Source organism: Crocodylus porosus, unplaced genomic scaffold (assembly GCF_001723895.1).
Source record: "Crocodylus porosus isolate Cpor-Errol unplaced genomic scaffold, CroPor_comp1, whole genome shotgun sequence".
Taxonomy (NCBI): domain Eukaryota; kingdom Metazoa; phylum Chordata; order Crocodylia; family Crocodylidae; genus Crocodylus; species Crocodylus porosus.
Window position 1 is genome coordinate 199,992,751 of NW_017728886.1, and position 25,522 is coordinate 200,018,272.

General features: G+C 40.3%; 1 protein-coding gene across 3 annotated transcripts in view; it reads right to left on the reverse strand.

The window, feature by feature from the left end:
• ST18 (ST18, C2H2C-type zinc finger) overlaps positions 1 to 25,522 on the reverse strand; it is a 136,093-nt gene that overhangs the window by 53,461 nt on the left and 57,110 nt on the right. For 2 of the 3 annotated variants that reach the window (XM_019548002.1, XM_019547984.1), the window contains exons 5-8: positions 12,064 to 12,254; positions 6,801 to 7,595; positions 4,204 to 4,338; positions 2,318 to 2,408 (exon numbers count right to left, since the gene is read on the reverse strand). In XM_019548002.1, coding sequence (XP_019403547.1) covers positions 2,318 to 2,408; positions 4,204 to 4,338; positions 6,801 to 7,595; positions 12,064 to 12,254 — 1,212 coding nt within the window. The remainder of the gene's footprint in view (positions 1 to 2,317; positions 2,409 to 4,203; positions 4,339 to 6,800; positions 7,596 to 12,063; positions 12,255 to 25,522) is intronic. The other variant, XM_019547992.1, reaches the window with a different exon arrangement.

Consider the following 25,522-nt stretch of genomic DNA (forward strand, 5'->3'; position numbering starts at 1 on the left):
AATAGAACTGGGGACAAATTTAGAAAGATGTCTGGAAATAGCTGTGAAATATAGATGTATCCTGTCATCAGATTATATTTTCACTTCAGTCCTGATTTCCAACATAAATGCATTTCAGCTTCTAAATTATATATTAACAGGACTACTTATGATATAGTTGATGTAAAATGTAAGTGCTGAAAATGGGGCTTCAAACAAGAAAATGAACCAAAGCCTTTATTTTGTTGGCCTCTTATTAGCTGTTTATCTACCTATTCCTTTTGTCACAATATAAAGGATATCTCTGAGGTAGAAATATTTGTTTAATTCTTTGTACTATGTATGCCTAACATAATGGGATCTGATCCATAATTAGGGCCACTATGTGCAACTGTATAACTACAAAAACAACAAAATTGCAGCTCAGAGATGGAGATAAAACAGGAATACATTTTCACAAAAAAAAGTTTAATTTTTTTTTTCTATCTCAAAATAAAACAAAATACAAAACCGTTTTTTTTGTGGGACACCATTTCTAGAAAACTTCAGGTTCAGAAGGACTCAAATGGAATTCTTTGGCTTGCCAATAAGTACAACTGGCCAAGACCGTTATTGAGGTTATAGAGTCAGTTTACTAGAGACAGGGTGCGTCTACTTGTGCACGTGACTGCATAGTAACCACTGGTACTGCACAGTCCTTGTACTGCATGGGTAGTGTCTGACCCTACACTGTAGTAGCCATGAGCTATTGGGCACTAGCTCATTGCTACTATGCAGTATCTGCAGTATCATGGTTTGTGCCTGCCAGCAGTATGTTGCCGTAGTGATGAGCTCATCGCTACGGTGATGTAGCTTCTCATGAAGATGTCTGCGCAGAGTGCTTACCCTCTCCATCTCACCCGCAACCTAGCTATGGCCACACTGCTGATACCCTAGTCAGCTTTTGTTAATATTCTACTCTCTCCCTGAAGGCAAAGGGTAGGGAAGGGTGGCACCTTAGAGACAAACTGGCTAAGAGAAACATGAATATTTTTAGGCAGAAACCTACCTTTGTCAGATGCTGTAAATCATAGCATGTGTCAAAGCAAGCTATTGTCTATGAAAGCTCATGCCTCTCTGAGCCAGTTAGTCTCTATGGGTGCCAATACACATGCAGCGAGGCTGCTCCAATGCGCTGTAATTAATGTGTCGGAGCAGACTCAATTAATCAAGTCTGCTGGAGCATGATAATTACTGCACTCCAGTAGACTCCAGGATCGCGTGTATAAGGGTCCCTGTGCTGAACATGGGTGGCAGCTTTAATGAGCTTTAATTAATGAGCTTTAGTTAAAGTGCCCCTGCCGCACTTTTCAGCACAGAGACACTGATACTCATGATGCTTCAGGTGTTTTAAATAGAGTGGCTCTTGGAGCCACTCTAATTAAAGACCCCCTCCCCCCCACTCCTGGAGCACATGTATAAATGCCCTGTGGTATTACCCTACTTCACCTTCTGCCTGACTTCAGACTAACATGACTCACCACCTCTGTAGGCAGAAGCCAGGTACAGACATTACACTTTTACCAGTATAAGTGATTGGAAACCAGTCTATACCTGTAACAAAACAGAAGTCTAAAAATGGTGGAACCTGGTCTCAGATTAGCCCCCCGCTTCCCTCTCCCCAAAAAAGTGAACATATGTTCTGTTCAGTACTGATCTAAACTATGCCACTTAAAGAAAACCACCTAACTTTGATCAATTCCACTTTGGGCTTTTTGAATATTGGTACCTAGCCAGAATGTATAATTGACAAGAGAGTTCCACCTGGGAAGTGTGGGAGCCACAATTTAGCCATATTCCCATTACAAGTTTGTTTTTTTCCCCCAAAGGGAAATTTTCACATGGAAAAGAAGAGGCAAAAAGGGTATTATCCATCAGAAAATTATGCCAGTATTTATGTGTACAGCCCTACATATGTGTGCAGTACAATGGAATGCTAATTTTTGTTGGGATGTCTCATAATAACAATAATGGGTATTTGTCTGTTAATGTTTCATTTGAAGATAATGCTTCATTTGTGCTTTGTTGTATAACTAGAGTTTGAAATCTCACCTGCAAAACAGGATGAATATAATTTGCTATACTTAGCAAATGAGATATTTTTGAAACACTACTAAGATTAAAATATAACACATTTAATTAGAGTAATTATTTAATTATAAATAATGTGGGCTTCCCTTGTGGCCACGATGAGTTTGTAGTGTATTATATTGTTCATAATGTAGCATTCTAAATGTACATGGCAATTTAATCTCTGCTAGATATTAATTTTGAATTGATTATATCTCATCAGAACTACCTTCTGTGCGTGTTGCGATTGCTGTTGACATGTCCTCTTCCCGTGCATCCTGGGGTTGGGCACTTTAAAACATTTTCATGCATGGCAAGAACTAAATACAAAGAAAGAATAAGTGCTAACAATGTACATAACAGTAACATGTAAATCAAAGTTTATTCCTAGGGACATGAAATATTCTCAGTTGCGATATGCAATAGGTTGTCTCCTAATTTTGAGGCCTCTCACCCAAATTACATTTACAGATTCAGAAACGATGGCAGAGATTGACTCATGCTGCTGTCACATTCTATTATAGAATAAACTCTGCATGGTTTGTATCAGTAGGTAGGAAAGCTTTCAAGCACTCCAGGTCGTTTTACTTGTCATGCTAGAATAGAAAGACATATGGCTATCCTGGATATATCTCTTTAGGATTTAACTCCACTCACTGCATACCTTACGCTTCTCTGCTCTGCACTGAAGTCTAAATACACTTTGTACCAATGGGTTGAGCCCCAAGCTGCAGTTTGCAGATGGTAATCATTTACATCAGGGAAAGCCTGACAACTGCACCAATGGCGAACAGAACCTGTTGTCTGTACATTTCTCCTGTCCCTGGTCAACGTACCTGTGGTGCATCATTTTTATCAGGCCTGTTGAGCATATACTATATCATATAAAATATTATGATGCCATTTTATCCATTGTATAACATATACAAAACAACCTAATGCTATAGTAAAGCAGAAAGTAGCTTTGTATGTTGCCAGTTTTGTGTAATTCTTTTGGGTATACTCTGCCTTAGAAAGACTGATTTTCGACTGTTCAGTCAATTAGATCCTCCAGCCAAGAACCAGCTAAGGATTTTGCACCCAACAGGACAGTGGACAGCTGACTGGAAAGATGATAATAAACACAGATTTGTTTTTTAAAAAGTAAATGTTGCGGAGGCCTTCCAATTGCAGCAGCCTTCTCAGCTCAACTGGTGTTTCCAGAAATGCAGGTTAGTACCAGACCACCCCACTGACCCCCAAATAAAGGAAGAGAACTACCATTAGGAGCAGGACCTTGGTAAAACACAAGTATCCTTTTAATTTGCTGTTAGCAAGCTGCCACAAAACCCAATCAGACTGTCTCGATCATTCAAACTGATAGTTTCATATTCTAGTTTGGCTTATTATGTATCATTGTATCAAATCACAAGAGAACATACATAGCACAAACTAATGCAATCAAACTGGCACAAAAATAAATAAATGGGGAATTCAGGCTGGTCTGGCCACACATAGGTTAGCAAAATACACAAGCATACAGGAGAGGCATGCAGTGAAGCAAGTGCTGGATTCCCTCTCCTAGGGCTGATTGAGCTAAGCCTCTTTATCTGGGCCAGGGAAGAGAAGAAAGACAAGCGAGTGTGTATGCCTGGGTCTCTAATTACAAGAACTGGGAAAACAACAACCTTAGTTGGGGTGAAACTGTAGCCTTCCAATAGGGGCAGAGAGGCTCATTTCCCATTAGTAGCATTGTACCCCTGTAGAAGATCAGGGAGAAGAAACAGCAAGGGATTTAACAAGCTGTAACACATGCAGCCCAGGTCTCCTGTCCAGTTTTTAGCAATGACCTTACTCCTCCCCGTCTCCTGGGGAGTTGAGTGCCACTAGTGGTGTTAATCTTAACCAGGCTTGAGCTCCATTAAAATGCAAGGACTAGTTCACAACTAGGTTCCATACAGGGCACAGGAGGGACAGAGAAGGTTTACTGATCCCTCTCCCAGTCTCATGCACTTGCACAGAGCTAGCTACAATAGAGGCCTGAATGTGTGCACTGCTTGTCCGGTATGAACTCACTTGACTTTGGCACCTGAGGCCTGATTCAGCTGCTATTCTGTACTGAAGGGTGATACTCACTTTCTAGTGGCACTCTAACTTTATGCGGACAGCCTGAGAGACTGCGGTGATGGGGGTACAGCCCAGTCACATGCCCTGTGCCATCACATCCTGGGATGGGACATTTGGTTTCTCTCTTTTCAGGCCTGGGTGAATCTGTAGAGAAATCACATAAGGTATTTGTTTGGTTGTGGTTTTCTCCCTGCACTCAGCTGAGTGGTCTTAGGAGTGTGATAACAAACAGCTCATTCATACTTCAGGCAAAATTGTCCCCCATAACCTTTAAGCAGAGAAACTGCATGATCTAAACATCCCTTGATTTTATGCTTACTTTTTTAAACAATGGCTCCCACCACCCCCAAGATGCCAGGGTGTATTAAACTGTGTGACTTTAGGATTGCAATGCCATTTATTTTATTCACAGCCTCAAGCAGGACACAAGCCACAATCCATTAAGCCAGAAATCTGGCAGCATCAACCAACGGAAAGATCTATAAAGACAGAAATATCTAAACAGCCACAATCTTTTCCACTGTTAATGTCAGGCTCCAGGAAGCTGGGATCACCAAATAAAAGCTGAGGGACAAAACAAACAAACAAACAAAAAAGCATTACAATCAGGAGCTGCTCCTTAAATATCGCAGATCTCTAGGCTGTTGGTCCTTTGTTAGGAAACTGAATACATGCCACTTCACATATGAGAGGCTAGGCAAGCAGCTCCCTCTGGTACACATGGCAGCACTGCTCTGCAGATCAGTCCACAATGAGAGTGAAAACATGGAACAACTGATACCCTTTCACAGGCCACTGTCTCAGCCCTGCAACTGTCACCCTACATTTGAAGCAAAGGCTGGGATCTGTGGTACATGTCCAATTTCCTTTGACATTCCAGGTTATAACAGTCCGCAGGAAGCACTGGTAAGTAAATGTACTGGATTTCAAAGAATCTAAAAGCCTGGATGAGAAAGAAAAGGATCTGATCCAAAAATTTGCTTGCGAGATATGCACAGAATGTAGAAACAAACTGCTGTGGCTGGTTTCAGATCAATTTGCTGTTGGCTGCCAACCACGCTGGGAGCTGAGTGAATGAGAGAGAGAGAGAGAGTGCATGTGTGCAGTGGTTGTGGGAGGTAGGGGGGACAGCTGTAGCAGGCACAGAGAAAAGCCCTCTTGTAGCTGCAAAGTAGAACATGCTTAAGGATGGGAACATCGGAGACAAGAGAGGGGTTAAATTTTCTGGCAAGCCTTTATGTAAGAAAAATATGGAGGAAAGAAAACAGAATGAACAGCAACAGGAGACCACAGAGCCTATTAGAGTCACAACAAATGGAAAGTAAGAACTCACTGTAGGAAACTGTTTACAAGAGAAGCAAATAAAGAATGAAGAATGGCCCTAAAACATAGACCTCTCTCTCTCTTTTTTTTTAAATCCACAGATCTGATACACAGGGGCATGTTGTGTAAAAAACTGAATGGAAAAAACTGTGATTGGGACCAGTAACAAGTTTTCTTAACTGGCAAGGGAGCCAAAATAGAAAATTAAAAGCTGATGACTGGTCGGATTCTTGACACGTTCAGTCTGAGGTGTAATGGGGGCTGTTGATTTTGAGTGTGAAAGAATTCCAAGCATGGTAGTGTAACAAAAAACTGTCAGAAAACGTATGGAGCAGCCTGCAGGCTGGAGAAGCACAGCAAGTCTAGCTAAGGATTCTTTCCCCAGGAAGACTGCTATTACTGTGAGCCAAACTGTAAAGTAACCATTCAATTGGGGTATATTAGGATTAGGGAAGGCCAGCTTCTGTCACCACTGCATAGTATCCCACTCTGTGAATAGTCCCATGGACTCATATAAAAAGACTGTATTCAAGATCAGTAAAGAAAGCGGTTTTGAACTTGAACTAATTATGATTGTCTGAGCAAATGAAGGCAGGTGTAGCTTTGGGAGGGAGTGCCTGACAATATGCATGTATAACACTATAATATTTTAATGAAAATGCTATAGGAGACTTTCATAAGCAAAAGCAAGTTCGTGCATATTTTGGTTAAGCAGATTATACAACAGCGATCCAGTGGCGGGAGGGTGGGGGGATTAGGGGGAGGGAGACCGACACAGCTTGCTAGATTCTAAATGACTTTAGGCAAAAATAACATTTTGTTCCAGCATCCGTACTGTCTCCAAGAGAGAATTTCAGAGGGCACTCTAAAGACATTCTGCAAATACCAAAATAATCATATAGTTTATCAGAGACAAAATTTGCAGCACCTTAGGGTGACCACTGTATTATTCTGGAGGCAAAAAAGAAAATTCAGGGGAAAGATGAAATTTGTCATCACTTGCTACAGTGACAAAGGGATCATAACTTGCCATCTTTTGATGTTCTGCAAAAACTTTCAATAAATAGTTTTCAAGTCACTCGTCATTTTACACAGAGATGTGTCTAGTCATCAAGTGTCACCTGGTATTTAACTTGGTTATATTGAAGGCAGGAGCATGAAGGTAAATAATTCATTGCTAGCTAAATTCCAGACCTTTACTACAGTTACAAAACCTAGTTTAAAACAGTTTACCAGCTACATAAGAAGTACTTAATATACAGAGCCAAAAACGACTTCCTTACGTTTGTTAAATATTTGTCTCCCAGCAATGTCAATAACTTTGGTTTGTCTCCTTTCCCCTGCTAGATGCTCCAATAGAAATCTATCCAGTTCTTTGTAAGTGCTGTGGAATACATGGCCTTGCTCTGCCTGCAGAGCTATTGCTTGTTCCAGCAAACTCAAATTCCCTTTTGTTTTGTCCAAGTCAACTGACACGTCCGTTGTTTCTGAGAGGCACTCGTTATCGTCTTCTTCACTTTCAGGGAATGGATGTTGAATTCTCTTGTCGAAAGGATCTATGTGAGATTCCTGTGACTCCCTTTGCTCTGTTTCAGAGTCACAAGCTGCATCAGAGGGGCCAAATTCTGCTTCTTCTTTCTTAATTTCCGGGACGTCCAGAATGTCTTGTTGATTACACTCTACAATATATTTTTGCGTTACATGGGGCTTTATGTTAGTTTCTTCTGAGAAGTTTGAGGAACTGTCCCACTCATTGTCCATAATTTCAGAGCTACTTTCATTCTCCTCAGCTGAACCATATTTTGGGTCAGAAACAACAATTTGTTCCTTTCCTTCCGTAGAATTAATCATGTAGCATTCATCCACATCATCATTTTCTGTTTTTAAGGACTGGATACCACTGTCATCCAGGTTTTCAGTCACAGTTGAAACTGGTGCATCTTTTGCTAATTTCCCCATGCTCAATAAAGATTTGGTCATGATGTCTTGGTAGCTTGTATAGTTGTCTCTCTTTTGACTGGAATTTTCTTCACCACCTAAATGAGGGGTTTCATCAGTTGATTTTGTAGTATTTTCTTCTATATGGAGGAAAAAGCAAGAGAAAAGGTAATAAGAATAGTCGCTTTCTATAAAGAAACTTTAGTATCAATTGAACTGTATTTGCTCAGTGGGAAAAGACATATTTAGCAATCTGTTTGTTTACTCAAGGATACTTTGAAATCCTTAATAAATAACACCCACTTTTACCAAGGCAGTGCCTGAAATTACTGCTAATAGAACCAAGAAAATGTTTTCCAAGATTAGATCTACTGTGTGCTGTGACGCCGAAGCTGTATGAAAAACCAATGTTTTGCCATTTTTCCCTGTTGATGATTTTCTTTTTAAATTCCTTTAATTTGTTTCCACTCTCTTCTATGTTCAATGTGCACAAAAGAAAAAAAAATCTTAAAATGGATTCCTAATTACTCTTTATGTCACTTCAGATTCCATGAAAGACCTTGACTGAAAAGACTTTGTAGTTTACAAAGGGCAAGCTCTTGGTCACCATTGCAATTGCCACACTAAATGATACATTAGGTCATGCCTGAGAAAAACAAATGATTGTTATAAAAAGACCTGTAAAGGGACTGCTAAAGATACTAGTGAAGTGCATCATCTCTTACTAAATATTTTTCTTCATAAGAAAAGCAGCAGCCCACAGGTATTAGAAGCAGCATGCAAGAAAGGGTGTCAGTGCTGGAAGACAATATGCCTTTTGTATCTCATTTAATTTTTTTAATAAACATTTTCTCTGACAAGGACACTCAAAAATACATCTCCATCATCTTCCTTTCTGGTAATTATCTCTCTAAAATCAACACTGGTTTGCCAGGATCAAGTAAATATTGCCATAGTAACTAAAAGCATTTTTGGATGAAGGGAAGAATTTAGTCACAACACTAGCCCCTTCAATAATGCTGATTATAGGGTACATTCTTTTGTTGGGATCTATACAACATAAACTGAAAAATTTAACATTTTACTTCCTAGAAAGGGGGATGCATAAACAAGCATATACTATTTGATAAGATGAGTCTGTCCACTCCTGAATCAGAACAACTCCGAGTTTAAATCATAAATTAAGCATAGTCTAAAATGCAAATGAAGTTTCTCTCAATAACACAGCGAGCTATTAAGAGAAAGTGTAAAGGGTTATGATAATTTTAAAGTATTATGAACTACAGAAAACAAATAAAAAGCATTTTCAGTGAATATGTCCAATTCATTGAACTATTCTCTCAATCCACTTAACTACCCACATGTGTACAATAATGATTTATAGACATTATACCTAATTATGCATATTTGGGCTGTGTTAGAGTGCCTAACAAAAGCTCTAGAAAGCAACAATTACCTCTGTTGCTTAGCTACATAGTTTAAAATATTCCTATTAAGTGCAGATTATTGTGGAGGGGGAAAGGGGGACAAAAATGCACATGGGCACCACAATGCATTTCACTTTACTGCTGCCAAACTGTTAGCATTTTGGGTCATTTCCAGTTTACATAATTGTTTGGTTCAACTGTTTGTTATATGTTAAAAGAAAATATTTATTAATTCTTATTCTTCAGAAAATTGGACTCATATGAGGAGAGGTAGCCTTGTGCACTATGGGCATATAACAGGGTTTTTTTAAAGATTGTTTGCAAACCTTTGTGCAACTTTTTAGCAGTTCATCTATAACTATATATATTGAAGAACTTAAGAGAAAAAATTCTGCTGTGTTTTCAAAACATGGCAGCTAGGAATGACGATGCCAGTTCCTTAAGGTTCTGTAATGAACTTTTGACAACTACCAGTAAGTGTCTGTGCATCTGAGTTGTTTCTTTCTCCTCTTCTTTTCTCTTTTCTTCTGTGAAAACCTATCACCAGAAAACAAAAGCTCCACTATTTTTTTTAAAAGCAAATATACTTACTAACATGCCATTTCTTAATTTCATGGAGTAAAAAACTGTAATACCTACAGTATTAATACCATGCATTCAAAAATAAAAAAGATTGTAAGATTGGTTTAAAACTTGTATAATTTTTATTGTAGATTCCTCCGCCCTCCCCGCGCACACTTTTTTCCCTTACAGTCTTTATAGTTCATATGTTTCTGGTTTAGTCTTTATAGCTCATACAAGAGGGATTTTCTCTGCCATTATGAAAGCTAGAAACTTATTTAAAAAATACCTGAAACAGATTAGCTCATAATTGCATCACTCCATGAGCTCGGGGTTTAGGAAAAATACCAAATTTTGTAAGCTGATGATAAAATCATGGATGTTGGTAGCACTGCAATAAAGCTGATTGTGACTGATAAAGGCACTATTTACTGATCAGCTGTGTTTTCCATTTGAAATATATGAAAGAAATTTTTAACAGAAAATGCACAGTGCCATCAAAGGCTGCTACTCTCAGTGTGACAAGTTGGCCACATTCACAGGAGCAGGGGCATACATTTGCAGCAGCACAAATAGTAGTGACACAAATTTGTGCCACTACTTTGTGCCACAGTGCACGCCCCTGCCAGTGCGGTTTGTAGTGGGACACATTGTCTTGCTGCTCCATGTGCTGCAGCGGGGCCTGGCTGGGGCACAGGGTGGCTTAGCATGGGGCTAGCCAGTGGGCCACCTCCACCTTCTGCTCCAGCCAGCTGGGGAGAAGAATGTGAAAATGTGGAAATGAGGGCTGCCTGCTCCCCTGTCTTTGCATGCTGCAGAGCCCCCACACGCCAGCCAGCCACTCCCTGGCTGGCTGGGGTTCAGTGTGCTTTGAGATGGGGGAGCAGGCAGCCTTAGGCTGGTGCCACAAACTGCACATGCCTACATGTCTGGATCAGGCCATAGATAGACAGTAACTCCACTGGTTCCTTTATCTCCTAATGAAGTCAAGTTAAAAGGAAATCTCCAGTTAATAGAGGGTGGAGGAGGTGCATCAGTACTCAGTGAATTTATTCTAGATTTACTATAGTGAATCTGTGAAACACTTATCCAAGCTGCAAGTAGTAGTATGGATAAGTCCAGAAAAAGTTAGGCATTTGTAAAATTCAGGCATCTGCAAAAAAATGTACTAAATGTTTCACAAGACAGTTTTTGCTTAAGATTTATGATATGACAGGAGAGAAACATTTCTCTGCTGTTGAAAACCATTCTTATTCCAATGGTAAATTTGGCTTAGTACTGTACTTAAATAGGACAACTGTTGCACAGCTACTTGTTAATTTAAGGGCTGATTTCAGAAGGAAACACTCTGTTCAACCCTCCCCTGGAATATGTCAGATGTACTCACAGAACTGCAGCTCCATAACCCAAAGAAACACCCTGTTAGAAAACTGTCAGAAGATGATAAGGAGGCAATCTTGGCACCATGCATGTCAATGGCCAACATCTCATTGGCTTTGAGAAAGGCCAGGATTTCACTCTTTGTTTCAAGTACAATATTACTGGTTTCCTATCTTGAAGTTAGAGTTGAATTTAATTCTGGATATATGTGCTATGCTGCATAACATGTATATATACTAAAAATAATGATTGTTTTAAAGAGGGTCATTCTCACTGAGATGATACAAGTATAATGCCATATCCAAATCACCCATATTTGAGGAATTTTTCAGAAAGTACATTTCTATTTGGGAATTTGAGGATATTATCAATTTAAATTTCCATGTCAAGCAATTCTAGGAGTTGAGCAGAATTATTGTTTCCTTGTTTTTCATACTACAGGATGTCTACATTCATAGGATCTGCTCATTTTGTGCATATAGTGGCCTTCATGACCTATTTACAAATGTTTCTTTTATAACAAATTCAGCATGGATCCCATAAAAAATTGGAGAACTCTCTCTCAACTCTGTGATTGCTAATATGCACAGGACCCCTTAAACAAAAAATCACTGCCAATTTCCTTTAGAGGCTTTCCATTTATTTCAAATTATGGATATATCTTGCATTTCCCCCATAATACCTCCACTTCCATATTTTGCCACATCTATGTTGTAGAACTTTCTATAAATTGTTGAACATGGTTGGTTTAGTTGAGTTAGAATAACAAGTATATAAGACATTGAGTTTGCTAATTGGGTTAAATAGAACACATCTAATAGTCACATGCACTAAGCTGCTTGGCTAAATGTTACAGTCAATAGTTTGCAAAACTGGTTAATTTTATTTTCCTCCCAAAACTGTGCATATTATAGTAAAGTCCAACTGTATTTTTGGGTAAACTTTTGGGGGTTGCTTTTTCATATTTTACTGCATTCATTGATAAATCTCATGAAGAAGCAGACATCTGTCCTTATTCAACATAGGGAGACCTACAAAGTATCTACCAGACCAAAGAAGGAGAAATTTGCAAATTCCTTCAAATTATTATATTTATATTTAGATTGTAATGCACCATCCTTAAACTACTCCCAGAACAAGTTATTTTACATTGCTTTTTTGGAAATGTTCTGCTTGACAGCCCCCCTCAGTTTCTTTGAGGGCATAGAGTTCACAATGTGCAGTCTTTCTTCATCACTACCTGTAGGAGAACTTGTTTCAAGGACATTAATATCCTCCTGCAACTCTGTTCTGTCCTCAGTTTCTTCTTTGCATTCTACATTTGGACTGTAGTGACGAGGTTTCATTAAAAGGGACTTTCGCTTGTTGACTGGAACTCCTGAAATCTGTTCTTCAGCTTTTCTCTTCTTAGCCATGGAGCATTTGTAGGCACTGCATCGATTTAAAAAGTGGCAATAATGAAAACAAAGACATTGTTAAACAAACACTTCAAGAGAGAAAACCAAGACTGGTAAAATGATATTGCAGCCAGCTGTGTTTAGTGAAAATTTATGTTTAGTTGTTTGAACTAGGGGGCTGGGCACAGACAAAACCATTGTGCCATTTTACTGCCAGCAAAGTCTTGAAGAAGGAAGGAAAGTAGAGAGAAAAACAAAGCAACACAAAACAAAAACACTCCCACCAAACTTTTTCCATGATTCGAAACAGCTTTAATCCAGAACCGGCATGTATTCTGAAGTAAACTACACATTCCCAGGAAGGAATGCCAAAAGATTTATATTGGCTTGGTAATCATGAGGAACAGCTCATCGCACTGCTTGCACTGCAACATACTATTACTTATATGGGTAAGGGTACTTCCTCGCTTCTCTGGCATTACTGCTTATGGGGTTCTGGTTTCCTTGGTTTTTTTGTCAGGTGGATGAAAATCCAATTTAAGATCAATACATGTTTCAGAGCAAAGACGCACAATTTAAAAGACAAATTCTGTCTTTGATGTGATCTTTGGGATGAATTAAAAACATCAATGTTTGATTTTTTTTTGGTCATTATAAGTTTGGCAGCATTTGGTCTGAGTGATGATTGTCTTAGATTTGTTTATGGGAGAAGCAATTCTGCCATATGTGATATGCCAAATTCCCTTCTCTCTTACACCGATACAGTCATCAATGGCAATGGGATTGCATCCGCATCACGGAGAGTATAATGTGTCCATTTGCTGTTTTATCTATGCCCGTATATCCGTATCTACTTGAGTGTTTTTTGTGGCTGCCTTGTGCCCCATGATAACTGAGCAATCCTGAACAGGCTTCCTAGTAATTTCTATAGACAAGAACCTGAGTATGGTCATGCTGATTACTGCAATATTACATCAAAAAGAACAAAAAACAAAAATCGACCAAACGGCTTCTTAAACAAGTATGGCCAGGAAATACAGTATTTACTATATTTGGTTTATATAAACATTACAAATTAATAAGTGAATATTTGCCCCCACATATCATGGGCCAGATCCTTTGACTTCATCAGTGTTACAACATTTGCACTAGTTGAGTCTAACAGTGTATCATTCATATATATTATAGGGCTCTGTCACTGGAAGTTTTAAATTGCAGGTAGACTAACACTTGTCTGGGATGGTTTAACAGGCATGATCATGCCTTAAGCATGGGGATGACCTCTCGCACCCTGTTTAATTAGAGTTCTGTGAAATCTGTTGTGAAAGGTACAGCATATTTCAAACATTTTGAAATGTGACTTCACACACACACACATATATGTGTGTGTGTGTATATATATGTATGTGTGTGTGTGTGAGTGTCTGTGTAAAGTCACATTTCAAAATGTTTGAAATATGCTGTACCTTTCACAACAGATTTCACAGAACTCTAAACAGGGTGCGAGAGGTCATCCCCATGCTTAAGGCCTGTTAAACCATCCCAGACAAGTGTTAGTCTACCTGTAATTTAAAACTTCCAGTGACAAAGCCCCTATAATCTACTTAGATAATCTGCTCCAGTGCTTAAATAGCCTCAGAGTTAGAAAGTTGTTTCTAATACCTGATTTAAATCTCACTTTTGGCAATGTAATGACATTAATATCTTGCAGTGGATATTGCATACTTAGTAACCTGTGGCAAGCATCTGGACTGAAAGGTTAACAATAGATCTTAAACATCTTTCCACTGTGGCAAGACCTGAACACCCATTCAACCATCTATCCATTCATCTATTTTCCAGCTGTGCGTAGGCATTTAATAAAGCTGTCTCCGTCTCCACACAATAGCACCTGAACAGAATGTATTTTGGTGACATATCATAGCGAAATGAACATATGATGCTTTACTAAAAGCAGTGAACACATGGACTTTTTCTCACTTTATTCACAATGACTTTCTCAATTTTTATGCAGGAAATTTTGACTGCACTCCCTGCTGGCTCTAAAACAGTTCAGCAATATGAATGATAGTATTCATATTATATCTGTCACAGATGAAAAACTACATTTAAGGATCTATGTAATCCACTCATTGGTTTCTCAACCCCAGATTAGCAAATCTACATGATGCCTTTGGGTGCTGGATTTTGCATTTGGCTCACTGATTTAGCTGAAAGATTTGCAAAAATCCATGTATCCAGATAGTTCCCATTGGTTACACATATTACAAGGCTCATGAGCATAAATTAATCCTTCTAAGGTATCGTATGTGCACTAAATTGGCTCAAGTTCTGATTGCTCTGGATGGCAGCATATGACTAACTTAAGCTTGTGGATTTAAAAAAGAAAAAAATATATTGGCTAACCACCTTTCTGACAATCCACCAATACAAACCTGAAGGACATGAAAATGTGAAGTTCTTGTTTCAGAGAAGTTGAGCTACCACCTGTGTGAATTTTAAAATACAGTTGAGGTTCTAGATCTCCTGAATGCTAAACTTGCTGTGAGTACCAATTAAGCTGGACATTAAACACTTACAGTATTTACTGGCTCTTTTGGAACATCTACTTTTGCAAATCAAGAATATCACAAATCTCACAACAACAATAAATACTTTCATTCAGCAAGTGTCCCCATTGGAAATGATACCTTGTATAACACAGAGCCACCAGAGGTGTGTGCAGTGTGGATAGACGCGCATAATTTATTCTTAAAAATATTGCATTATCTTGTTTATCAGTATGTCTGAAATAAGAATGGTTACATTTTCTTAAGTGAGCTGCAAGCATGAAAAGTATTTGAAAAAAAATCCCCATTTAATGTCCTGATAAATTAGATCTATCCTTTACTTTTGTCAATTTTTTTTACTCATTTGTCAAATTTACCTCTAGCAAATAATATAAGCATTTCAGACTAGCCACTCTCCTCATGTTCATGCAATTCTATTGAGATAACGATGGCTCTTGCCTATAACTAAATCACAGACTTTTAGGCTAGAAGAATCCATTACATCCATTACGTCAGCTAGTCTGACCTTCTGTCTAACATGGGCAATGTAACACCACCCATTTGTTTCTGTCTTGAGTCTAATAACTTGTTTGACTGAAGGGTATTTCCCAGGAAATCTTAATAAAAAGTGAGATAAGAAAGGAAGACAAGATGATCATGCTATTAATATGCTTTTCTGAATTTATTTAAACCAAACTGTGATGATCTCTCTCCTCACTAGTTAGTTATTACAAGCTCAGCTATGTGCTGTCAGCATGAATGACATTAAATACATTTGTATTTCACCACATCCTAAAGGGCTGCCAAATTCAAACTTTAGTAGACAACAGACAGGAACCACAAGCAGGGGTGAGTGCCAGGGACAGGTTCCCCGGCCACCTGTCACCTGCACTTTCACTCTGGGAACAGACAGCAAGAGAATCCCACTTGACTATAACTACTATGACCTGGCATAAGGGAGATGCAGGTTTGCTTTATTTTCCTCACATGAATTCTCACTCCCCTGTGTATGTAGGAGCAGAACAGAAAAGCTTTTTGAAGCAAATGTGTAATTTCAAGTTCTGTTTACGTCACATTTGGGGACCAAATTCTGCTCTTGGTTAAAAAACAATAAATCCAGAATGAACCCATTGATACCAGCCCCAAATGCATACAGATACACTGTACGTACATATCTATGCTTAGACAGCTTTTATTTCATGAAGCCATATAATGAATTAGCTGATCTGCATCAGAGTCTTTTGTCTAATTAGCACTGCCTATTTGTTCTGGTCTCAACTGTAGTTCCCTTTCACTTTAAAATAAGTGTTATCAGATTCAAATTTCCTTATGCTCATTTGTGACACTTCCTTGTGCATGTAAAAAATTGCAATGACTGCCTTTTTTCTAGGAAGCTCAGTTTGCATTTCTCAGGCCAGGAAGGTAGACAGCATTTAACTTGGAAAAAAAACAATCTTGCTTTTTGCTGCTGGAATCCGAGTTTCTGCTGAAATCAACCAGAATTCCAGAACCAGGTCAATAGCTCACCATGTACCAATTTTCCCCTTCCACTTCAACGTTAGGTAGTAGTGCCTTAAAGGAAAAACAAAAACAAAACGAGAAAAACAAAAGTAACTTTGCAAGCTATAGTTGTTTCATATCCTTGCCCTGAATAAAGCAATGTGTGTTCATATCAACAGTCAGCAACTACAATGAACTGAACATTTTAAAATACTTTTTTATAGTTGTTGCCTTTCAAAGTTTTTAAAACGTGTGATATGATACACATACACAGTGCATTTTTATCTAAATTGCATGATATCTGGCTCTTGGATACTTATATCTGTCTATCTATATATATAAAGTGTGGTTTAGATATTAATATTCATGAATTGCCCATTTCAGCTTTGTCTTAAAAAGTTTCCATTTCTCCCTTTCACACATGCATACACATCCACGTTTGCAGAGATATGTCAAGCTGTAGTTTGTCAAACAGTAAACCTATAATTTAGCTTCTCTATTACTCATCTCATAAATTCAACATCTAATAGTTTTGTTGCTATTTATCAATGGTCTGCTTGTTGTCATGGAACACTGATTCAGCTGTCAAGGTTATTTGGTAATCTGAGGCTCATAAACCAGGAGAAGATTTTTTGTTATGAGCCCAAAGCCAATACATGCTTTTTCCTAATTTAACTGTACTTAAATTTTATGAATAATAAATCATTTTAGTACTACCTATAATGAACAGATTTGTTTTTTGCCAGTGACTCAGCTACAAAAAGCAATCTTGCTTCAGTTATCATAATACAAGCCAAAAGGTTAAAACATAAGATGCAGCACAGTGTTGAAAGACAGCCCCTGGTAAAGTTTCTCTATATTTGGGTACAATTTTCAAATTTTTCTATGGGATTAGGGCCTTACCCCTTTCTTTCTCCCAAGATGGCATGTGGGAACCATCTGGGTGAATGTTGGGGCTCGGATGAGTGACGCAGCACTCTATCTAAGGCCCCTAGATCTACTGGTTGGCTTTGAGGAGGGTAGGAGGCTCCAGTGACTTTAAAAAGCTTGAGTTACTTTTTGCTGCTCAGTACCTATTCTTGCTGCTGCAAAGTTACTTTTTGCTGTCCTTCCCTATAGGTGGTGTTATTGCTAGGGTAGGATATCTAACCGTAGTCTGAGTCTACAACCACACTCTGAGTCAGTGGGTCAGGCAGGAATTCTCTTTGCTCTTGGCAAGATTAGCAATCTTGCTGATGTTGTTCTTTCTCTCTTTCTGTGACAGGAAAACGTTATAGGAATGATGTCCTGCAGTAAGTCTGAACACAGAACTCAGCTGGGACACATGGAACCTATAAGCCTGTGGAACAAGAGGAGGTCGAACCTCTTTGCAGACTGCATTTCTTTCTGTCTGAACCTTCATTATCCTTCAGAGGGGTGGATGGTGGGAATCAGCACAGGATGCTATCATGAACTGATTTGCACAAGTTTGCCTAATGGAGACTGTAACAGAGAGCCCAGGCCCTTGGTTACTTTAAGAAAAAGGCAGCCCACCCAGGTTGCACTGCAGGGCACATCAGTTGCCAGCTGCCAGTGCAACAAGGGAAACGACACTTAGCAGCATCTGCAAGCAGTCAGCTGACTGGATGTAGGCAGGTTCCTGGGAGTATATAAGCTCAAGGCTGAGGCTGGCAGAGGAGGCTATCCCTAGCAGCTGCTGGAGAAAGAGCTCCTGCCTAGGAGGGACACTCAGGGATGCCTGACTGTATGTTTTGCTGCCTACAGCAGTAGTGAGGTCCAGGGAGCTCACAAGATACCCTGGCAGGGAGACAGCTATACTAGGGGTAAAGGTTTGCCCTTTTAAAGGGGCAGAGGACTGTTTCCATTGTCATTATTATGTTATAGCCCATTATTATGTTATAGCCCAGGGGCTTATATTTATGTTGTTAGTCACACTGGTGGTTTGGGCTGGGACTGTAAGGGGTGGTTTTGGAGGTCTCATTACTGCCTCTGAGATGCATGTGATTGCCTAGAGCTCTTGCCAGGGGCACTAAAGACTGAGTTATTATTGAGCCCAGGAGGGGCAGTAGAAGGCTACAGAGCAGATGGGGACCAGGGGCTCGGAGCCCAAGAAGGGCATGGCCATCACAGACCAGGGGCCTGGTGGGCAGAGGACAGGACCCTGAGAGTGGGAGTGATAGATTGAAGCTAGTGCCTCAAAGCCAGGTCTGGCATAGAGGGCCTAGGCAAACTGGCCTAACAAGATTGAATGAGGCAGAGGCTGGGGAAGCCAAGACCCCACAGAGGGAATGATGTTATTTAACACCTGTGAGGCTTGGGGTGTGCTGTAGGGGAGGAAAAGGATCCACACAAATTGCCCCTAAGGCTATAGGTGCCCCACAGGGGCTTAGTCAAGCTGGGAGTGATCTATTGGGACAGAGGACTGGAACGAGACCCCAGGAGGGAAAACTATGATTGAGGCTCACTCTGAGGCCTGTTGGTAGCCTCCCTTAAACACTCTTTAACAGTAAGATCAAAGCATGGAGGGTGAGTGAACGAGAAGGGAGAGAGTATACAATTTGAGCCAGACCAGAGTCACAGTTTCACTGAGAGGCGTCATGGTCCCCCAGCGGTTGCAAACTGTTATAGAAACTAACCTTATTTGCTAATTTTTCTGGTGGGAGGCCGTTTACTCCCATCCCACATCAAGCTAGTGCCAGGCAGTTTAAGGAGTGGGTCAGCCTTACCAGTATCTAACAGTATTATCAATAAAGTTGCAGCCTCCTGCTTTAACTACTTATCAGTAGTTATGCTGTAGACAACTGACCTACCACTGTACATTGTACTTATGCAGAAGCTCTGGGATACACAGTGCCCACTGAACACTACTTTCTTCTATAAAGAGATAGTGTCACTTCAGTTGTACACACCCTCTCACCTTACTAGTGAACCACAGTATTAAAAAGCTGTTAGTCTCTACAACCTATTCTGTATATTTTTTGGTTTAACTGGGCCTTTCAAATTTGTTTTTTAATGGTGCAAAAATACTGAAAAAAGCAGAACCACCAAACAGTTCTTCCTCCCTGCTGCCATCCCCTTCTATGGCTGTTGGTTACCTAGGAAACAGACCCAGATGGACTGTGATTGGCTGTGTTAGCAAAGAGATTGCCAGGGCTATGAGCAAAGTTTTGGGTTGTAGGTATGTGAGTAATAGAGAACCGTGCACTGGTTTGAAAAATGACTTAAAGCATGTTCAAAGATGGTGATGGTTGGGAGCAGCCGGTAACATCGTGCACAAAGGGAGAAAATGCTCAGGGTTTGCCTGATGGGACCAATCACATGATAACTGAGGAGATGTTGGCTCCAGGTTAGAGGCTGATTGGCCACATCAACTAAGCAGGTTGAAGGTAAATGCAAGCAGTGTGAGAGAGGCCAATATTGAAAGAGCAGGTACCTTAACCAATGCTACAGAAAAGCAAAATTAATATTATTTATTGTAACGCTGGAGCGAAAACCAACAGTTGGAGGGTAAGAATAAATATAACCCATCTGTTTAAACTGTGCTAAGACTATTGGCACTACTATGTGCCTATTCCTCTAAGTAATCCCCATGATTCATACAGATTCAACGAGCATATGTAAACTTTTAGCTCTGTTTAGAGTGTTAGAGTAGCCTGCTTGGGCTGCTGTCAACAGTGGAAGAGACAGAAAGGATATATTCATGTGCTGTTTCTTCATGGATAAATGTTGGAGAGTCCACAGAAGAAGTGAAAATTCACAGCAGGATACTCAGAATCCCTGAACTCAATCCTGTTGCCTCATCCCAAAATACAAATCCCATTTCCATCTTATCCTAGCATACCTGGTTACACAAAGGGCTGCCAACAAAGGCCTCGGAGGACACACTAACACAACTGTCTTCTGCACCTGCTGTTCTAGGACACTGTTCCCCTGGCCAGATACAGAGCTTCTAAGGGCTGCGTTAGGTCATTTCAGGTCTTTTACCTAGCTAAAAGGGTCAATATGAGCATGAGTTTCGCTCACTGTAGTTTAACATCACTGTCACAGGGGTCATCCTGATGAAATCGAGGACAAACCTTCCATTAACTACGCTGGGTGCATCTACATGAGACTTTAACTGCACTGTTGCCTAATTAACTGTGCAGTAAATATCTCAGCATCTACACATGCTCCGAAGTTTATTTGTTCACATAATCACATGTGTAGAGATGCCCACTGAGAGCAAGCTTGAGGCTGAGCTAGTTTACATTGTTATTTTTTGTAAGGAAATGAATACACTAATGAGCTAGCTAGGTTGGCAAGTGAAACTGGTTCTCTGTGTGGACATATTCTTTAAAAATGGAGTATTTTTTAACATTTACTTTAAAACAATAAGAATAAAATACTCAAATACTAAATACTATTGTGCATATGAGAAGCTTTCTCTAACTAGAGCAACACCATGTGGAAATAAAATGTGCCCAGTGAAAAATGCATTATTTTGCTAGCAACTACAATTTAGTCTAAGGTCTTCTGGCAAGCAGAAGATTGAAACTTAAAAGACAAACATTATCTTTAATGATGTTAAAACTTAGCAAGATGATGACCTTGGATACCTTAGTTCGTTCTCCTGCATTTATATTGTCTCTATATTTATATACTACAAAAAATACTGATAATAAAGGCCACATCACACATTACACTTAGGACACGTTAAATGCACTTAAATGCAAGTGTTCATGTGTACAAACAGTACAACATGTGCTAAGTGAGATCATCTCATGGGAGAAGTGTGTCTAGAGCATAGTAAGTAATATATGTTCAGCTACTCTTCACTGTTCCACAGAGATAATACAAGTTCAAGTGCATTGTGGGGACTGATTGTTGTTCCTAGCCCAGGCACTGCACTGGAACCAGGTCAAGACTGCCAGTGGCAGAGATCTGGCTTGCCCCATGGATCCAGTGACAGTTGCAGATGCAGCAGCAGAAATGGCACCCTCTCCCAGTTTGGCTCCTTGTGCCTGCTTCTGCCTGCTGCCAGCAGCAGAGACTTGGCTTGCCAGTTTGGAGTACCAGGATCAGATGCTCCCAGGATGGGCAGTTCTGGGCCTATGGTGAGGAGGGCATAGACTTTAGGCATGGGAGTTGCATGTCCTCAGAGGTGGACATGTGAATTGTGGTGCCCAGTGCTGGGGTTAGTATTGTGGAGTGGAGGGAGGTGCAGCCAGCTCCAGTTCTGTCCAGAGCGGGATGAGATTATTGCAAGTATTACAATGCAGCTTATCAGACACATTCTAACTTTTAATGCAGCATGAATGCTTACTACATTTCACATAAAACACATACTAGTGTCTTGTGTGAAAAGGTACTTAGGCACAGAAGACTTGTGCCTTTACATACAAGTATTACAACAGCTAACATGAAACCAATACTTGATATATAAGATGAAATAGTGGAAAATAGTAGTGATTTGTGATCAGATAACAAGAGACAGGACAAAGCTTGCCCTGATGGCTAAGCTGTGGTCAGCGTCATTTTATTTAACTTGATTTTTTCAAAACTGTGTTCAAACCATCATAAACTTTTGTTTGGTAGGCAAGGATGTAATAACTCAGACACACAGCTAGTTATTACTACATTAAAAGGGGAGAGTGGAGACCAGGATTACTGCATGTCAGCTGCTCCATAGTAACTGTTTCCGGGCATTTATATTCATGCTCAGGGGAGGGTGCTTTAATTAGAGCGGCTCCAAGAGCCTCTTTAATAAAGTGCCCAGAGCATCACATGTATGTGTCACCATGCTGAAAAATGGTGGTGGGGGCGCTTTAATTAAACCTTGTTCAACTGCCCCCACCACCATTTTCATTGTAGGGATGCTGATACATGTGATGCTGGAATCCGCTGGAACGCAATTAATCAAGTCTGCTCCAACGTGCTGTAATTACAGTGTGTTGGAGCAGCCTTGCTGCATGTGCATAGGTGCCTCATGTATCTGGTCCCCACCCCACAGTAAACAGAAAGTAAAGTGTGGCAACTCAGCCCTGTTTCATTCGTGGCATAAGATGCTCCAGCTTAGCTTTCACTTACTGTGGGCTGAGATCCGACACATGACATGATTAACAAAGACCAGCTAACATGCAGTTCCCTCTTGAGCTCTGCATTCAACTCAATGTAATTTGCTCATCTCTTCATACTTTAGAAACAATCTGCAAACATTTAGACTAGTGGTTCTCAGCCTTTTTAGACTGGAGACACCCCTCACAAAATTCCAGCTTTTAGTTTTCACTTCTTTTTTTTTTTTTAATACAGAAATGCAACAGAGAGATTTTTTTCTGTTGTAAAGAATGTACCATGTTTACTTGACTATAAGACGTTTCCTCCACAATCATCATGGGAAAAAAGCCCCACATCATATATTTGCATACCCGCAAACCCCCTCTCCACTCCATTAAATACATTGGCTATTATAAAATTGCTGATAGAAGCAGCATGTGCTCAGTCATGGAAACCAACTAGTTGATTGAATGTAGCCCTTACTGGGCATACCCATAAAACACATAGTCCATATTGGGCAAACACACTGATGGAACCTTATTATAATTTTTTTTTTACAAATTTTTTTAAACATATCCTTATCACCCTATATCTACAAAGCTACACATATGAAGCATCCTTATTTTACCAAAATTTTATATCACAAAAACAACATATCCAAAAACATACAACTACATATATGAAACCATTACACAACATACATCAACTTCCCACAAAAGCACCCTGTACAAAACTATCTTTCTTCATACAGAACCCCAAGAAAAACTGCTACCTCAGTAACCACCTGAAACTCTCTGCCCATCCCATCAGTGCTCTCTGTTTGTTTAGTGAAACAAATGTGCTCAGTCCTTTTTCTTCCACATCTCTGCTTCTTCCTCTCCGATCTCTTCCTTGTCCCAACTTATGTAGCATTTTAGTTCATGCAGCCCCAGCTACTGGCCTCCTCTTTCAGCAAAAGCCAAGCCTTTAAAACCAGAGGTTTCTTACTTTTCATAAACTAGTTTTAAAACATGCTAATAAAGTCTTTGATAACATATCCTCCAGTCCCTTTGGAATGAGTCTATACAGTACCATCTCTTGTACTAACAACAGGTTCATTTTGGTGACACTCAGAAAACAGTGGATCCTTTCCCATACTGCCTTTGCATATGCACACTCCCAAAACACAGGTCCCACCATTTCTTCTTCCCTGTAACTCTTTTGGGTAGCTAGGTGAGTTCCTCAAGCCCCATCTGTGTTGCACCTCTCTCTAGGTCAGCACTTTCGCTTTTTGTTGTTTACCCATCACTGCTTGCCACACCTTCCTCACTTGTTCTTCTGTGAAGTTTCCCACCAATGCCATCCCATGTTTCTCCCTTACTGCTTCCATCAGTATCTTATGATCTTTCAGTACCTCCAGCTCTTCCTTCCCTATTTTATGCCTCTGTGTGAAACCTTCCATCCTGATATAACGAATCAGTGGTTACCATGCCCACAGAGAGAGGTCTGATATACTCTCCATTTCCTCAGAATTGACTTAATCACTGCCACTTTTCTAGTACAGGACAGCATCCTTCCAAATCATAAAGAAAGTAATTGCCATACCTTTGCCATAACCTTTTCCCATGCTGTATCACTTTTCCTCTTGGTGTCCACTGGGATGCCTAGCACTGTAATTTCACTCTCTCTGTCAATTGAAGGCCTAGTCTTTCCAATCCTACCAGTTTCCCACTCCCATTATGGTGCTTTTCAATCCATTTAATTTAGCCCCCATCACTTCTCCATATTCTGACATACGCTTTAGTATCCTTTGCATTGAAAGCCTGTCTCTAACTACTACATTTATGTCATTCATGTATAGTATGCATTTTACCTCATCCCCTCCCCATATCTCCACTTATGACCTTGTCTTTTCTTATTCTTTGTGCTAGCGGTCCCATGCCACACACAAACTGTAGTGGCAACACGGGATACCCTTGCTTCACTCCCATATAGATTCTAAAAGTCCCACTTAGATACCCATTAATTTGAACTTGATTCTCCACATCAATACAATACAATAGCCTTATCCAACATATAAATTCCTTGAGAACCCAATTTTTCCTAGCACCTTGAATGTATAATCATTATCCACTCTGTCATATGCTTTTCCTAAATCGAGGTTTGCTATAATAATATCTGTTCTCCTCTTTTGGACGTGGAACAGTGTATCTCTGATCACCGCGACTGCTTTGGAGAGCCTTCTATCTGGTACTGTGCAGACTTGGTCTTCATGTATTATCTCCTGGAGGTTTTTCTTCATCCTCAAAGCCAGCATCTTGGCATTAACTTATAGATCATATTAAGAAGTGTAATCGGTCCCCAGGAGTTCAGGAGTTCCTTCTTCCCTTTCATAGTTTCATAGTTTGTAGGGTCAGAGGGGACCTGAGCAGATCATCAAGTCTGACTCCCTGCCGGGGCAGGAAAAAGTACTGGGGTCAAACAACCCCAGCAAGGTGTTCATCTAACCTTGTCTTAAAGACCCCCAAGGTAGGAGCCAGTACCACTTCTCTTGGAAGTTGGTTCCAGATCCTAGCCGCCCTGATCGTGAAGTAGAGCCTTCTGATGTATAATCTGAAATTACCCTCTGCCAGCTTGTGACCGTTATTTCTAGTCACTCCTGGTAGTGCTCAGGGAAACAGGGACTCTCCCAATGCCTGCTGGTCCCCTCTGACTAGTCTGTAACAGGCCACTAGATCCCCCCTCAGCCTTTTCTTGTGGAGGCTGAACAGGTTCAGGTCCCATAGCTTCTCCTTGTAGGGCCTGCCCTGCTGCCCCCGATCATGTGAGTAGCCCTCCTCTGGACCATCTCCGTGTTGTCGACATCCCGCTTGAAGTGCGGCACCCAGAACTGGATGCAGTACACCAGCTGTGGCCTGACCAGTGTCACATAGAGGGGGAGGATCACCTCCTCGGACCTGCTTGAGATGCATCTGTGGATGCATGACAAGGTGTGGTTGGCCTTCCTGACGGCATCCCCACACTGCCTGCCCATATTCATCTGGGCATCAATGATGACTTCAAGATCCTTTTTTGCCTCTGTACTGATGAGAAGGGAGTTCTCCAGCCTGTAGGTATGGTGCTGGTGCTTCCTCCCTAGGTGCATCACCTTGCACTTGTCAGTGTTGAAATGCATCCTGTTCTCATCCGCCCACCCCTGTAACCTGTCTAGGTCTGATTGCAGCCTATTCCTCCCTTCTAG